This window comes from Neltuma alba, unplaced genomic scaffold, assembly GCF_004799145.2.
Source record: "Neltuma alba isolate B1F8T4 unplaced genomic scaffold, ASM479914v2 tig00012964_pilon, whole genome shotgun sequence".
Classification (NCBI taxonomy): Eukaryota; Viridiplantae; Streptophyta; class Magnoliopsida; order Fabales; family Fabaceae; genus Neltuma; species Neltuma alba.
The window spans coordinates 304,093-319,220 of record NW_021637323.1 but is presented as its reverse complement, the minus strand read 5'-3'; the positions used below and the strand labels follow the sequence as shown (position 1 = coordinate 319,220).

Sequence of the window (15,128 nt, the reverse complement as noted above, 5' to 3'; positions counted from 1 at the left end):
ATTGAATACAAAATTTAGTATTCATCTTACCCTTAATATAAGACCTAATTATTGAGTTAATTTTAGTTATAAACAATATATTTTGTTTTTCTTTTTTACCTGCTCGAAATATATTTTGTCAGTTTATTATTATTGTTGTTATCATTATTATTTTGCCACGAGGGTTTTTTTAATTATTAATTTTTATCCTGGCAGGCCCATATCATTACGCAGAGCCAGAAAGCCGTAAAAGATCGAAGAAGATTAGACTGCGGTGGCAATGGCGACGAGCACCATCGCTGCAAATGCTATAAAGGGCAGCACTACTATGCTGTCGCTTTCTTCCTTGTGGAGAGCTAGGGCTCATGGCTCCTTTTCTTCCTTGGTAACTCGTTCTTCTCGCATTACTCAATCCAAATTCCCCATTTTCTCCATCTCCTTATCACCATCCCGAGAAAGAAGAAGAATCTCATCTCCCTTCTCTTCTTTTTGCACCGCTTCTACTGATGAAGCAGTGGCGGAATCCGTCGCAACTACTTCCGGTGATGCTTCTGGTAACAATGAAATAAATGTTAAGGACGCCGCCGGCTTGCTTGACATAAGGGTTGGGAGAATTCTAAGGGCGTGGAAACACGAGGAGGCTGACTCTCTTTATGTGGAAGAGGTGGATATTGGTGAGCCAGAGCCCAGAATCATCTGCAGTGGCCTTGTCAAATACATTCCTCTTGACCATCTTGAGGTAATTTTTCGATGTCAGCTTGTTATAAGGGTTGATTGCTGAGCCTTTACCAGAAAAAACTGCAAGATGCATCTTGCGGTGGTCTTCCATGTCAATTTGTGTTCTTGGACTTGGTAAGGGCGTTTAGAGAAGAACAGTGATTTTCCATACTTTACTTTCAAGGCCTGTCCTTTGTTGCTCCTTGAAATGAGAATTCTGTTAGCAAGACGGTTTATGTTCTGCAAATATTGCATAAGTTGATAGATTAGACGGATTTTTTCTGCTGGACTGGAGTAACTGTTTTTAAATCGAAGATAATTTTTCAGAATTGAACTTGAAGTCTGACATTGTTCAACGTAATAAATAATTCGTAAATGCAGGGCAAAAAAGTAATTGTCCTTTCCAATTTGAAGCCAAGGAACATGCGTGGTGTCAAGTCTTCCGGCATGCTCATGGCTGCTTCTGATGCCAAGCATGAGAATGTTGAACTTCTTTTTCCTCCTGAGGAAGCAGCCCCTGGGGAAAGAATATGGTTTGGGTCAGAAGATGAAAAGGAAAATCAACCTGCTCCTGCGACTCCCAATCAGGTAATAGCTCTACTTTATTAGATGATAGCTTTTTCCAATGAGGATAAGTTCTATAATCTAGGACAATGATTTTTTTACTGCTGAAAATATCGGGATAAGTTTGTTCTTGTCAGTTAGGACAATGATTTTTTTACTGCTAAAAATATCGGGATAAGTTTGTTCTTGTCAGTTATGGAAAAATTTTGTTGTGACATGAGAATAGTTGTCACTTTTGCATAATAGGAAAGGCACTAGTAGCTCCGAAACTTTAATTACAGCTAGTTATGAAGGAAACTATCGTTCTGTTAAACCCGGTAGGGCTCTGAAAATTATCTCAATCGTTGAAAAAACTATGCTTGTGTTTATAATGGTTAAAATTTTAAGCTCAGGCACTGATTGCTTTTCTTTTCATCCTCTCAGATCCTGATATTACCTGTTGACTTTTCTTTCACATATTCATGTGTACTTCCTAATTGTTGTTATACATGATACTTTGCCATCTTAAATATGGAGTGATTTTTCAATTGAATCACTGAATTTTATTGTTCGATGAGCCTCTCTTTCTGGGTTGTGTTGATGAAATGAGATCCATAACTATTTGGAATTGGTTTTGATGTTGCAACGAAGAATTCAATCACATTCTAGAGTTTAGGAATGAAGATCTAGAAACCTGAATAACAACAGGGCATAGAAAGAAATGAGTGAGACCAATTCCGTTAAATGAATTTTGGACTTGACTAGCATAAGCATAGTAATTCCAAAGAAAATGACAGTATAGTCTTGGACTGACCTGTTATCTGACTTGTATCTCTCCTACTCCAACAAGCTCTCAACGTATTACAAAAAGTTCATAGCAACTACACTATGTATAAGCTATAAGCAACGCAATTCATTTATCAAATTTTGTACAATAGACAAAAATATGTCTAGTTCAGCTGAAGGAAATGAAAAAGTGATAAAATCTCCTACATAGTACATTGTTTCTCTGTTATATCTAGGTAATTAATCAGTGATCTCAATCCCATGTTTCGATGCCATATTTACTATTCTTCTGTGATTACCTGCAGATTCAAAAAAAGAAGACCTGGGAATCCGTACAGCCTCATCTTAAGACAGATGCTTCTTGTATAGCAATGCTTGGGGAGCATGTAATGCGGACATCTGCTGGTGCAGTGGCATGCCAATCATTGCAGAATGCAAACATTTCCTGATTCTGTTGGGAGCATCATTTTTTTATTTGGTCAAGCAATGCTTATTGATATGCATTTATTTCTCACATTGCAATTTTGCTTGATGTGTGAAAGTTCAAATTGTATGTACTGTACTATGGATATGTTGCATGGTTAATAAGGAACTTTAGCATTCTTTGGCAAATAGGGCGAACTAACTGTATACTTGCTCGTAAATTATAGAGAGATTTGAAAACATACTGGATTTCTTTCACTTGTGAATTTTGAACAAGTGAGGAAGCAGTTTGATACGTCCATGACTTGCGTATCAAGAGAGTAGCAACAACGAGGGACAGATGGCACCATCGGAGAAAGAGAATAATGTGGCAATGAGGCAATCAATCAGGGATAGAAACACCCCCCCCCCCCCAAAAAAAAAAAACAAAACAAATCAAAGTTAGCTTATTATGCCATTCCATGATCAACCTTACTCTCAGAAACCATTGGCAGTATGGTTTGGCTAGGATCCTACAGAGAATATGCTTTTCATGTTCCGTTTGTTTTATGGTTGATTGGGTTTTATACGGGAGAATGACTTATAAAGATCATGGAAACACTGAAGGACCACGGATTTATGAAATTACAGACAAGAACCGAGATTATAAAAATAAAGATATCTGATTTCTTATGGCTAGTCTTATATGATCAACCTTAATGCCAGAAATCATTATCTGTATGTCTTATCTGTTTGTTTTATGTTTTATTGGGTTTTATTTCATTCTAACCTGCTGTTTTGTCAAGACTCGTCTTATATGAGCTTAATGATTCATACCAAAGAAGGTTATCAATAGAATGTGGCTTGTGTTGGAGAGAGCTCTATCCTTAGAGAGAGATCTTTTGTTGATTTTTACAGTGGTTAGGCTGTAATAAAGGGCATTTTTTATACGTGTCTTTTGCATATCGAAATGTTGGTAGTCAAGCAGCTTGGGAAAAGAAAATCCAAGACACTTCGAATTTCATTTTTATTAAAACGTCTGTGAATAGTGACTTGATCATGGGTCTAGGGCCTGCCCCAAAGGTAATTACAATATGGGCCTCGTGTATATTATGATGGAAGAGCAAGGAGTGACTTCCCCCCCCCCAAACTAAAGCATAAGTATCTTTTTATTGGAAGCAATCATATTCGAGATATTATCAGGCACTAAATGTGAGCACTACTCTCAGTGGGGATTTGAGTCGTGGTTCGCCACATTATGAAGGATTAGTTTTTTCCGTTATGCCTAACTCTCGTTGGTAAGAATAACTTTTATACCAACAACAAAACTATAACCAAAAAGGCTGGTTCCTTGTAATATGATTAAGTAAGATTCAAATTTTTGTTGAAAAATATTACTTTTAGGTTTATTTGATATGAAGTATTGAAAATAAGAGGCAAGAATTGGAATTGAGATTGAGAAAATTTATTAAAAAAGTGTCTAGTATAAAAAATTACTTGTTATTTGGGATTTGACAAACTCTTATAAGTGAGATTGAGAAATATTGTAGGGTAGGCCGTATTCTTCAATTCTACTTATATGAGTTTATCTAATTCAATGTAACAAGTGATTACTTATACTAAATATTCTTTTAATAATCTTTTTAATCTCAATTTTAATCTTTATCTCTTATTCTCAATGTTTCGTACCAAAATAAATCACTAGTACCCAGTATCCAACAATGTTTCAAACAGACTTTTGGTGGGAAGATACAATCAATCGACATAAATAAAGCTATGATTTTATATTATTTTATTATTTTAGTGAGTTAAATATACTTGTTTTCAGTTTAATGTATGTTTCTTTTATTAAAATCCTTAAAAAAAACAAAAAATTAACTCCTCTAAAATTTATATTAACTTTGCGATTTTGAATTAAGCATGCTCAATGAAAGGAGTCATAAAAATTACTTTTGTACCAGTTGCCTCAAAGTGTGGAAGTTAAGCACTACCTCCGATCTTATATAATATAAAAGTTCGTTTAACTTTTATTTTAATACTAGATATAAGACATCAATTTACTTTATCTCTCATATATATATATTTTAAGGTAGTCCTTATAATAATAGTAGTACTAGTTAATACACTTGATTAGTAAGGATATTTTAGAAAAGACAATACATATTTATAACAAATAACTAACTTAACTAATTTTCTTAATTTACTCAAATTAGTCAACTAACTTTTATATTAAGAACCGGAGATAGTATAAGCTATGTCTAATTTTGTTAATACATATTTTAATATTAAAATGGATAATCTTTTGTGTCATAAAAAAGGAATCCAAATTTTATAATTATAAATAAAATCAACTTTGAAATTTAATTTATATGGTTTTTTAAAAAAATTCTAAGTTTTGTTTATAAATTTATCTATCAACACTTGCACCTGTAAATTTTTATATTAATTATTATAAAGTGAATTGAGAGTTATAAAATTTTATATGTACACTAGTAAATTTTGTTATTATCACTTGTTAAAATATAAATGTGTACTGAAAAATGAACAAAGGTTATTTTCTACGTTTACCATCTAAACATAATTTTACTCTGGTTATTTGTACTGCAATATAACTACAGAATTTTGTAGTCTTTATTAAAAGTAAAAAAGAGAATGATAAAAAAAGAAATTAAAAATTACTAAATGTTAGACCAGGTAACAATATTTTATTTGATATTGACAATACTGAATTTGCAGATAACAATAAATGTTTGTAGACATTCTTTATTTGACATTTACACATTTTCATCCTTTTTTTGTCATTTTTCAAAAATAAAATCATATCTAGGGGGTTAATTGAAATTTCCTGTATTTTAGTGGTTCCAAATCAGGGTGCTGTGTTTTTTTAATTTGATATTATCTCCGGTCTTAATTATAAGATTTTATTTATAATTATAAATAAAATCTTGTAATTAGGATCAGAAGTAGGAAGATTTTTTCTTTCAAAATTTAAAGCGATTTTTGCCTTTTTCAACAAATATGAGATTTAATGCCAGTGCCGTTTTAGATGTCTTACTACGCGTTCAGCGTCGAAACGACCACAATAGTCCACGAACTGGCGGTTGGGGACCGAATGACCGATATTAACAGATGAGTATTTAATTAATTATAATTAATTGATTAATTGATGATACAATTCTGAAAGGTGAGAGAGAAGATATGAAGTTCGAAGTCAAACAAGAGTGACCCCCTGACCGATGAAAATTCATGTTCTTGTGTTCGATAATGCAGAATTCGATCCACTGTGGAATTATGTTCAGGTTTGGGTTTCTGTTTCTGATTTTGATCCCAACGCTTCTACCCGTGGCTTTCTCTAAGCACGAAGCTATAGAAGCTGTGCTCAAGCGGTTGGACTCCAAACGGGTCCCTGCATCAGTGCAAGAAGCCGCAGCTAGGGATCTTCTGAGAAGATTGTTTCCTTCCCATTTATCCAGTTTTGAGTTCGAAATAGTCTCTAAGGTGTTTGCTCTTATTTTCGTTTTAACTTGGTGAATCTTTTGATTTTATTTTGGGAGTTGAAAATGAAGCAAAGTAAACAACTTTTTATTCCCTTGTACTCTGCAGATATTTTTCATGATTTATAGTGCACTAAGCTGCATAGTCTAATTCAATGATCAGTGTGGGTACTCTGTGATAGTTATTGAATATGCTGAACTTATTGGAACCTGCATTGAGTCTTCCTACCATTGCTGATTAATATTATCATGTATCACCAAACTATTCTTTGCATGTAGCATTTTCTTGACAGAACATAAAACATGCTCTCTCAAATATTCAGGATGCTTGTGGAGGGGAGAGTTGCTTTCTGATAAACAATCACGACCACTCTAGCCAGAATGGGCCTGAGATTACGTATGTTAGATATAATTCTCACTGAAGACTATGGTGAATATTTCATGTTCTTTTTCTTTCTGTTCTTGGATTTAGACTTGATTCTTGACAATGTCTAAGGGGCATGTTAAGCTGGTGAACTCCACTGAGGAGAAGACTTCAGGATTTGCAGTACAGCTGGATATTAATTTTCTGAACTTCAGATCAAGATGAATAATTGATTTTCTTCACCATGTTTCACTATCATTTTGATCTTCTTGTGCGTGATCATTATTCTCCGTTAATTGGGACCAAGACAAGCAATATATGATGGAGATGTTTGATGTTTGAGGAGAAGTCTGGTGGCACACGCTGCCTATCTGACATTTGTGTGTTCACTTATTAATTTCTAGGATTAGAGGAACCACTGCAGTTGAAATTGCATCTGGCCTTCATTGGTATCTAAAATATTGGTGTGGTGCTCATGTTTCATGGGACAAGACTGGTGGCATTCAGACAGCTTCAATCCCTAAGCCTGGGTCACTGCCCCCTTTGAAAGATGAGGGTCTGATGGTTAAACGCCCAGTTCCATGGAACTATTACCAGAATGTTGTGACATCTAGCTGTGAGTCCTGAATCTTTGTTTCCATTTCATTTGAAAATATTGTTTTTTTCCTGGTCTTACTCTTTTGGCTATTACTGATAACCTTTTACTTGTAAACATAAGAAGTTAAATTTGGTCTTGCTGCATCAAGATATGCTGGTTTAACAGAAAATTGTGATGCTCCTAGAAACTTTGTTTCCCTCCTTACTTTGTTTCGTTATATGCTGGTTTTAGAAGAATTTCACATGCTTATCTTTCTCTTGATAAAATTTTCCTTTATTGATAAAAAAAGTGATATCCTTCTTTCTCATTTGATTGATGAAGACCTGCAATCAGTTCACATGCTTAATCTTTCTCTTGATAAAATTTCATATGCGATGGCTATAGATTATTATTGTTAAATTGCTGATACCCGCAATCACTAAAACTTTATATTACATATACATGAGCTTTCACAAGTGAACCTTGTTCACATATTTCTATCTTGCAACAAATGTTAGGAATTTCACCTGATGTAACTTGGTAGCCATTATTGGAGAGTTGAATTTCTAACATCTCTAGGTGGGAAAATATGAATTTAGCAGTTCTTGTGCTTGATGTTAAAGGTGAAGTAACATACTTGATATTGCTATACAAAAATCCAGTACATTTTTATCTCCATCCCCAATGTCAGATATGAAGCTGCAGAATCACCGAATCATGACCCTAAACTTTCTTTTATAAGAAAAAAATACATGATCCTCCTGAGATTTAGCAAAATGGATAGGAAGATTATAAAAAATAGTTCCTTGTACTATAAAATATATAAAAATATGAAACCTTTTAGATCTTTACAGATTCCTATGTTTGGTGGGACTGGGAGAGGTGGGAGAAAGAGATAGACTGGATGGCACTTCAAGGAGTTAACCTACCCTTAGCATTTACTGGGCAGGAAGCAATCTGGCAAAAAACTTTTAAGGTGAAATGCCATCTGCATGTTTATTCATCTATGGATAAAATTTGCTATGAAAAGAATATTTTTAGTTTAGGACATCAACTTTGTTGAAGTGTTCCAAATAAACCAGAGATACTAAGTTGCAGTAGCTATCTCAACATCCAGGTCTTTTACTATAAAACTGTGCTTAAAGTAATATTTCAGCATGCTTACTCATTATTGATTGTTAGATCTTCAAAGCTCTAAAGTCAAGTTGTTACTGATTATATTATGCTATGTGTAGTGCATGCTTTTACTAAGGGTGTCTGCTGCTCTGCTTTCATGTTTTCAAACGCATTGCTTTCTGTTACATCTTTGACCATATTAGAAATATGTACTCTATATAGCACCGATACAGGTAAGCATATTGGTGTCTGAAATGATACATTCGCATGTGATAGTAATGAGTAATTTGAGAATCTTTACCTGATATACTACTTATGTATATTAATATTTGAGAGAATTAGAAGGGTTAACCTGTTCTTCCTTTCATATTTTACAAAAGACACTGATTAACTACTAGTATGGCTAACCCTCTAAAGAATTGATTTCTCAATCTAATTTCTCCTTTTTTTCCAAAAAAAAAAAATCACTGCAGGTTTGTCCTCTGTTCTAACTTTTCAGAGATTTTATTCTACTTGATGTCATTTATACCTATAAGTCACATGTATACTGATATATGTTTTCTCTGCTGGCTGCAAATTGATTGGAATTTTCTAACTGTAGGATTTTAATGTTAGTTCTGGAGATTTAAATAACTTTTTTGGTGGACCTGCTTTTCTTGCCTGGGCTCGCATGGGCAATTTACATGGGTAGGTGAAGGTGATATGAGAGATTTGTCTGCCTTTCTTTAACTTGTATATACAGGCCGGAGCAAGGTCTAGTGAATTGAGTAATCAAGCATGTCTTTCTCATTACATAAAAGTGGAAATAATTCTTGTACAGCATGTAATATATTGACGTACAGTATTCAAAAACTATAATGTTCACTGGAAAAAAGCAAAGTGTTAAAGAGTTACTACGATGTAAGCTTGCTCCAGCATTCTTCAGTCCAGTTACGGTCCCGTTTCACTGTTTGCTAGAAACGGTATTATCCTGGATCTATCAGGATTAGCATTTCTTTCCTTGCAACCTCTTTCCTGAGGTGCTTTTCTGATGATTTTCCTCCTAAATTTTACTCCATGATTTTTATGTATAGAGATCAGGCAAACTTGCAATTTTAGCTATCACTCTATCCATAAACCAGTATTATTCTATTTGAAAAAGCAATCAATTATCTAGAAATGAAGTTTTCTCTTCTATCTACATTTGATTGACATGATAGTAGTTTTATTTTAATTTTTGAAAAAAATGGCTAGCAATATATAACATGTGTGTTGGCTTCATATGCTATTATCATATTACAGGTGGGGTGGGCCTTTATCACAAAATTGGCTAGATCACCAATTGGCCTTGCAGAAACAGATAATCTCTCGAATGCTGGATTTGGGCATGACTCCAGGTATTCTCGCATTTACATAAAATGTCTTCATTTTATGTTATTTAAGCGATACGTATATCTAAAATACAACTCCTCCATATTGTGTTGAATAAAAAGCAAGTGATGACTCATGGGTACCCTAGTCGAGCATAGAATCTTCCTCAAAAGGGAGCTATTGAAATGGAAGAATTAACCCATGTAAGTTGACCATATGCAGTGGCCTTATACATGTATCTAAATTTGGCTTATTGTGATGAATAAAATGCAAATGGGTAACTAGTAGGTATCCAAGTCGGATGAGTAACCCTTTATCAAAAGCTTGCTATTAAGGTGAGAGAACCAACCCGCTTAAGCATTTTATATAGAAGCTCATATCACTCAATATGAAAGTAGGCACCCCTTGCTGCCTTAGTCTCCATTTGTAACTAGTTATGGAAAATTGGGGAAATGGATTTTCAAACTGGATAAGAGAACCAACAGTTTACCCATGTGCAACTTTCCTGGTTAAATTTCACTATGTACTTTAGATAATCTTCTTCTATACTCCTATATACTTTTTGTATGTTTTATTGGTGCATCTAGAGTTAAACAAGGAAATAAGATTTACAATCTCAACTTCCTTTACCGCATTTTCAACATTCAATGCTTGAGTAATAATGTTGAGCTCATCTTTTTTAGTGTTGCCATCATTCTCTGGTAATGTTCCAGCAGCTTTGACGAAGATATTTCCCTCTGCAAAAATAACCAGACTTGGTGACTGGTAATGTTATTTGGGAATTTCATATATCGGTGCTTCTGTTATTCAGAATGCATTAAATCACTTTGTTTGAACTAGATAAAGAATTCCTGATAAGTAGATTATGTCAAATACATATATGAATTTATCATCTGAAGTTAAAAAGTTTTTCATTTCTCATATTTAAGGAACACTGTTGATGGTGACCCTCGCTGGTGTTGTACATACCTTCTAGATCCCTCTGATCCTCTATTTGTTGAAATTGGTGAAGCTTTTATCAGGCAACAAATCAAAGGTGTGTCTGATATCCTAGTTCTTTTCTCTATTTGGTGCGTGTCTTTGTAATTAAAAATGTTACACTTTGGGCACTCATTTCGTCCGTCACTTAAATGTTACTTTTGTTTTTCTCTCCACTATCTGTCAACTTCACATTTCTTTTTGTGGTAATTTTTACAGAATATGGGGATGTAACGGACATCTACAACTGGTAGATTCTCTTCTCTACAGATTGTATTCCTTTCCTTTTTTCTTACATGATTCCATTTCAACTTGGTAATCCGTCATTGCTGGTTTAAAAATTCTTTTCTTTTATGATTAGAGTTTTTGGTTTAATGGTAGACAAGGTAAAATAGTCATAAATTGCATATTCGCTTGTAGCTGAACTTTATTGGATTAAGGTAGACACTTGTTAAAATTTTGAGATCCATGCTTTCTTACAGAGGTTTGCTGACATAAATATTGTATCATTGGCTGCAGTGATACGTTTAACGAGAACTCTCCACCAACCAGTAATCCAGCCTATATCTCAGATCTTGGAGCTGCTGTATATGAAGCAATGTCCAAAGCTGATAAGGATGCTGTGTGGTTAATGCAAGTATGCATCAAATAACTCAGGATCTCACCTTTTCCTATCATAATAAGCATCTTAGTTTCCGAAGTTAGGTAGACAGATGTTTTGACTGCCTTTGACAAATCCTTCTTCACAGTCCATGATGTTTCCATCACTGATTTAGTACTGAATTGTATTTAGCTAGCAATTTTCAATTTTTTTTTATCAAACACAACCTACAACTAGGAAGAACCAAGTTTCCTTTGTCAAAGTTCATGGTAAAGATTAACGGATGAAATGGGACCATTATTCCTTTTTGCAATTAAAATTTAGGTGCCATTTGTACTATACAAAGTGATTTGTGGCTAAGAAGTTCTGTTAAATTTGCAGGGTTGGCTTTTCTACTCGGATTCATCCTTTTGGAAGCCTCCTCAGATGGAAGTATGGAATTCATAAGCTCTTCTGGTTTATCATGTCACAGCCCGTGCTAATGCTTCTTCATTTCATGAAGTCGTTTGTTGATTAGTAGGATAATACTTGCAGGCACTTTTACATTCTGTTCCATTTGGGAAGATGATCGTTCTTGATCTATTTGCTGATGTCAAACCAATATGGAAAAGTTCATTTCAGTTTTACGGTACTCCATATATCTGGTAATCATGTCTCCACTAGCTAATGTTGCTACCCAAGGAACATGTTTTATGATTTTCTTTCAACATTTACGCAGTTCACTAATCAATGACAATTATGCTTCCTTAATCTTACACTGTTTCAGGTGTTTTTTACATAATTTTGGTGGTAATATTGAAATGTATGGCCTTTTGGATTCCATATCTTCAGGACCTATTGATGCTCGTGTCAGCGAAAACTCAACCATGGTAAAGCCAGCATTCCTAATATTTCATGCGGACATGTTGATTTTGGTTTCAGCAATAGTTTGAACCCCCCCCCCCTCTTTTTTCGTTAGCAGCTAAATAAGATAAGTAATCTAGATCTGAAATTATATATTCATTGTCGTTTTATGGACGTACCCTGTAGCCTATCTTCTATGACTTTTCATTTAACTAAAAGATATTCAAATTTAGAGTTGAAAAATATTTGGTTATTATCTTTATAATATCATGTACATTCTAAGTAGTTTACTTGCTTAACTAATGTTTGTGTAGTTGGGAGTTGGTATGTGCATGGAAGGAATAGAGCAGAACCCTGTTGTATATGAGCTGATGTCAGAGATGGCATTCCGTGAAGATAAAGTTCAAATTCTGGTAATGTTGTTCTTAAGCTCACTTCACTTCAACTACATGCAATGAGATTTGTATTTTCCGTTTGATATTCTTCTAATGTTTTATCCTACTATGTGAAATAGATTTTTGCAACATGTACAGGAAACGTAAAGTTAGTACAAACATGTGAACTAGCTCCAAGGACATGAATTGAGTCCCCTCCTAGAATAAATAGATAAATAAATAAATAAAATCCTTTGTGTTATGGTAAAAGTATGTAGAATAAAAAATTTGAATTTAAAGCTCAGTAATAATTCGGAGTCTAGGTAGTATGGAATGGCAATACGATTGATTACAATTGCTTATATGATTTGACATTTATCTTCCCACAGATTACGAGAGGTCGAAATAAGGTTCATGTTTTATCATGTACACTTGCAAACATGCTCAAGAGGACCATAGTGTTTATTTACAGGTGTAGTTTTCACTGAAAAGTTTGTTGCTGGGGTTGAACCCTAATGCATTTGCAGGATTGGCTCAAGGGCTATTCCAAGAGACGATATGGTAAAGCAAATAATCAAGTTGAGGCAGCTTGGGAGATTCTTTATCATACCATATACAACTGTACCGATGGAATTGCTGTATGTCTTACATATTGCTCCCCTTAAAATGCATCGTATACCATACTAGTTGATCAATTTACTTTCATGTTATTTAGACTCTTATTTATGACGCTTGACGCATTCTTCAGTTTTATCTGGAGTTCAAAAAACAAACCCAGAACACTTTTACATCACAAGTTCAAGTAAGAGGGTGGGGTTCTAGGAAGAGATGCTGGGTCCTTTTTTTTCGAGAATGAATTGTGGATGTTTGAAAGTGGTCTTGGACATTGCGTAATTAGTAAGTTAGAATAAGTTTTCTGCCAAGATGTATAACCACACACAGACAAACACGCATCTGAGTTGAGACGTGTCATCAGGGCTTGACTTTCAATTTACACTGCTTTTTAATTTGTCACAGGACCATAACCATGATTTCATTGTAATGCTTCCTGACTGGGATCCTTCAAATCTCCAGAAGATTGATTTCTTACCCCTTGGAAATAGAAGATTCTTGTCCCAGGTGACAAAGTCTGATATGCCACAGGCTCATTTGTGGTATCCTACCGAAGAGGTAACCAAAGCTTTAAAACTATTCCTTGGTGCTGGGAAGGATTATGCTGGAAGCCTTACATATAGGTAAGCTTGTCATGTGCGAAATTTCACAAGTTAATTATTACTCTTTAAACCTCGTAAAGCATGTTCACGTTTAAAGATTGTTATTCCTAAACAGGAATAAATCCCTTCTTAGTTCCCAGATAAACACCCCCTCCTTCCCTCTTTACTAGCAGTAGCTTGCAGAGCAAACATAATTCATGATTTGTTCTTCACATTGCATGATAATCATCAGCCTTTGGGCTTTTAAATCATATAATCAGTAATGAATCCTTCATGGCCCTGATTTGGGGATAAAAGGATTGCACTCTAAATTTTGCTTAAATATGAAGAAATTTATTAGAGAAAAGTGGATATATACCAAAATACGCACTTTCAACTGATCTATTCCCACATGAGCAATGTTTTTGGCAACAAAAGGAGGAGAATAAATATGCGCGCACAAGTAATCTGAATAATTTAAGCACGTCAATCTCCCTGGATGGAGAGAACGATGATCTTTTGGTTTTAGTATGCAAGAAAAGTTAAAAGAATCATATGTTCCTTTAAAAAAAAAAAAAAAGCATATAAGATTAACATGTGAGATGATAACGGGAAGACTGGTTGATGTCTTAAAAACGAAAAACAGCATGAAACTGTTTGGTGAAATCATTCGTGTCCTCTTGACAGGTATGACTTGGTCGACTTAACACGACAAGTATTGTCGAAATTGGCAAATCAAGTATACATTAAGGCAATTACATCATTTCAGAAAAAGGATATCGATGCTTTGAGCTATTACAGCAATAAGTTCCTTGGTTTGATAAAGGATATTGACCTACTGCTTGCCTCTGATGATAACTTCCTACTTGGAACTTGGCTTGAGAGTGCCAAAAAACTGGCACTGAATCCAAGTGAGTTGAAACAGGTGAGTAATACTGTGTCTTTTCCTCCCTTTTTGATGGACTGTGGACTATTAGTTTATAGTGAGAACAAGCAGTAATTTTTTATTTTTGCTTGCACTTGCGATTTGAATAGTTTTCCCCCCTTATTTCTCCCTTGGTTGAGCCCCAGTCAATTAATTAAAATAATCTTATTTAATGATTAGAACTAATGATTGTTTCGAACTTATTTTCCTTGTCTCCTCCAGTATGAATGGAATGCCAGGACGCAAGTGACAATGTGGTTTGACGCCAATCAAACTACTCAGAGCAAGCTTCACGACTATGGTAAAAAGCATCATAATGCTGTATAATATTAATATCCACCTTATTCTTATAGATTTGGCTGATTTTCTGTCCTCCTATTGTTCCATTATTAGCTAACAAGTTTTGGAGCGGACTTCTCGAAGGCTATTATCTCCCTCGAGCATCAACCTATTTCGGTCATTTGTCAAGAAGCTTGAAACAGAATGAGAAGTTCAAGTTGCAGGAATGGCGAAAAGAATGGATTTTACAGTCAAACGCATGGCAAGAAGGTAACGAGCTTTACCCTGTAGAGGCCAGAGGAGATGCTCTTGCCATCTCCAGGGCATTGTATGAAAAATATTGTGGGCAATAATTTAAACGCTAAATCACAGAATTACGAGTTATCAATTCGGCGTACCATTTGCGCTTTCAGATTGTTGTTCGTACTCAAATAATACCGAAGCCTGCATATTTTCGGACTCTGTTTCTTGTGTTTTGCTGATTTATGTAATTATTTTGCCTATGTCTATTGGATGAAGTTGTATGGCATTCAATCTCCAACGACTCCAAGGAGTGAATCTTTGGATTAATGGAAATATGACAAGTGAGTCTGATGCCTGCCTCCTT

At 34.7% G+C, this 15,128-nt stretch overlaps 2 protein-coding genes across 3 annotated transcripts; both read left to right on the top strand.

Moving 5' to 3' along the window:
- Positions 1-222: 222 nt before the first annotated feature.
- On the top strand, positions 223-2,690 carry LOC114733074 (aminoacyl tRNA synthase complex-interacting multifunctional protein 1). Of its 2 annotated transcripts, none has more exons than XM_028920483.1 (3): positions 223-718; positions 1,111-1,284; positions 2,331-2,690. In XM_028920483.1, exons 1-3 carry the CDS (start codon positions 260-262, stop codon positions 2,472-2,474), a joined length of 777 nt encoding a protein of 258 aa, XP_028776316.1. In that variant the 5' UTR covers positions 223-259; the 3' UTR covers positions 2,475-2,690. The 2 variants fall into 2 exon arrangements, with proteins under 2 accessions (XP_028776316.1, XP_028776315.1); XM_028920482.1 differs by having other exon boundaries at positions 1,078-1,284.
- Positions 2,691-5,603: 2,913 nt separating this feature from the next.
- LOC114733050 (alpha-N-acetylglucosaminidase-like) lies at positions 5,604-14,933 on the top strand. The gene is made up of 19 exons (XM_028920461.1): positions 5,604-5,925; positions 6,245-6,318; positions 6,690-6,901; positions 7,717-7,838; positions 8,580-8,665; positions 9,260-9,354; positions 10,012-10,093; positions 10,258-10,364; positions 10,526-10,556; positions 10,826-10,943; positions 11,289-11,339; positions 11,442-11,551; positions 11,674-11,776; positions 12,065-12,163; positions 12,652-12,762; positions 13,142-13,359; positions 14,005-14,242; positions 14,465-14,543; positions 14,636-14,933. Exons 1-19 carry the CDS (start codon positions 5,674-5,676, stop codon positions 14,872-14,874), a joined length of 2,427 nt encoding a protein of 808 aa, XP_028776294.1. The 5' UTR covers positions 5,604-5,673; the 3' UTR covers positions 14,875-14,933.
- Positions 14,934-15,128: the final 195 nt, after the last annotated feature.

What these genes read in the sequence shown, in the direction of transcription:
- LOC114733074 (XM_028920482.1), top strand. Translation starts at nt 260, where the DNA reads ATGGCGACGAGCACCATCGCTGCAAATGCTATAAAGGGCAGCACTACT. An exon ending in TTCCTCTTGACCATCTTGAG is followed by an intron (nt 719 to 1,077) that starts GTAATTTTTCGA and finishes TCGTAAATGCAG; the next exon opens with GGCAAAAAAGTAATTGTCCT. An exon ending in CTCCTGCGACTCCCAATCAG is followed by an intron (nt 1,285 to 2,330) that starts GTAATAGCTCTA and finishes GATTACCTGCAG; the next exon opens with ATTCAAAAAAAGAAGACCTG.
- LOC114733050 (XM_028920461.1), top strand. Translation starts at nt 5,674, where the DNA reads ATGTTCTTGTGTTCGATAATGCAGAATTCGATCCACTGTGGAATTATG. An exon ending in TCTGGCAAAAAACTTTTAAG is followed by an intron (nt 7,839 to 8,579) that starts GTGAAATGCCAT and finishes TTCTAACTGTAG; the next exon opens with GATTTTAATGTTAGTTCTGG. An exon ending in ATGCTGTGTGGTTAATGCAA is followed by an intron (nt 10,944 to 11,288) that starts GTATGCATCAAA and finishes TTAAATTTGCAG; the next exon opens with GGTTGGCTTTTCTACTCGGA.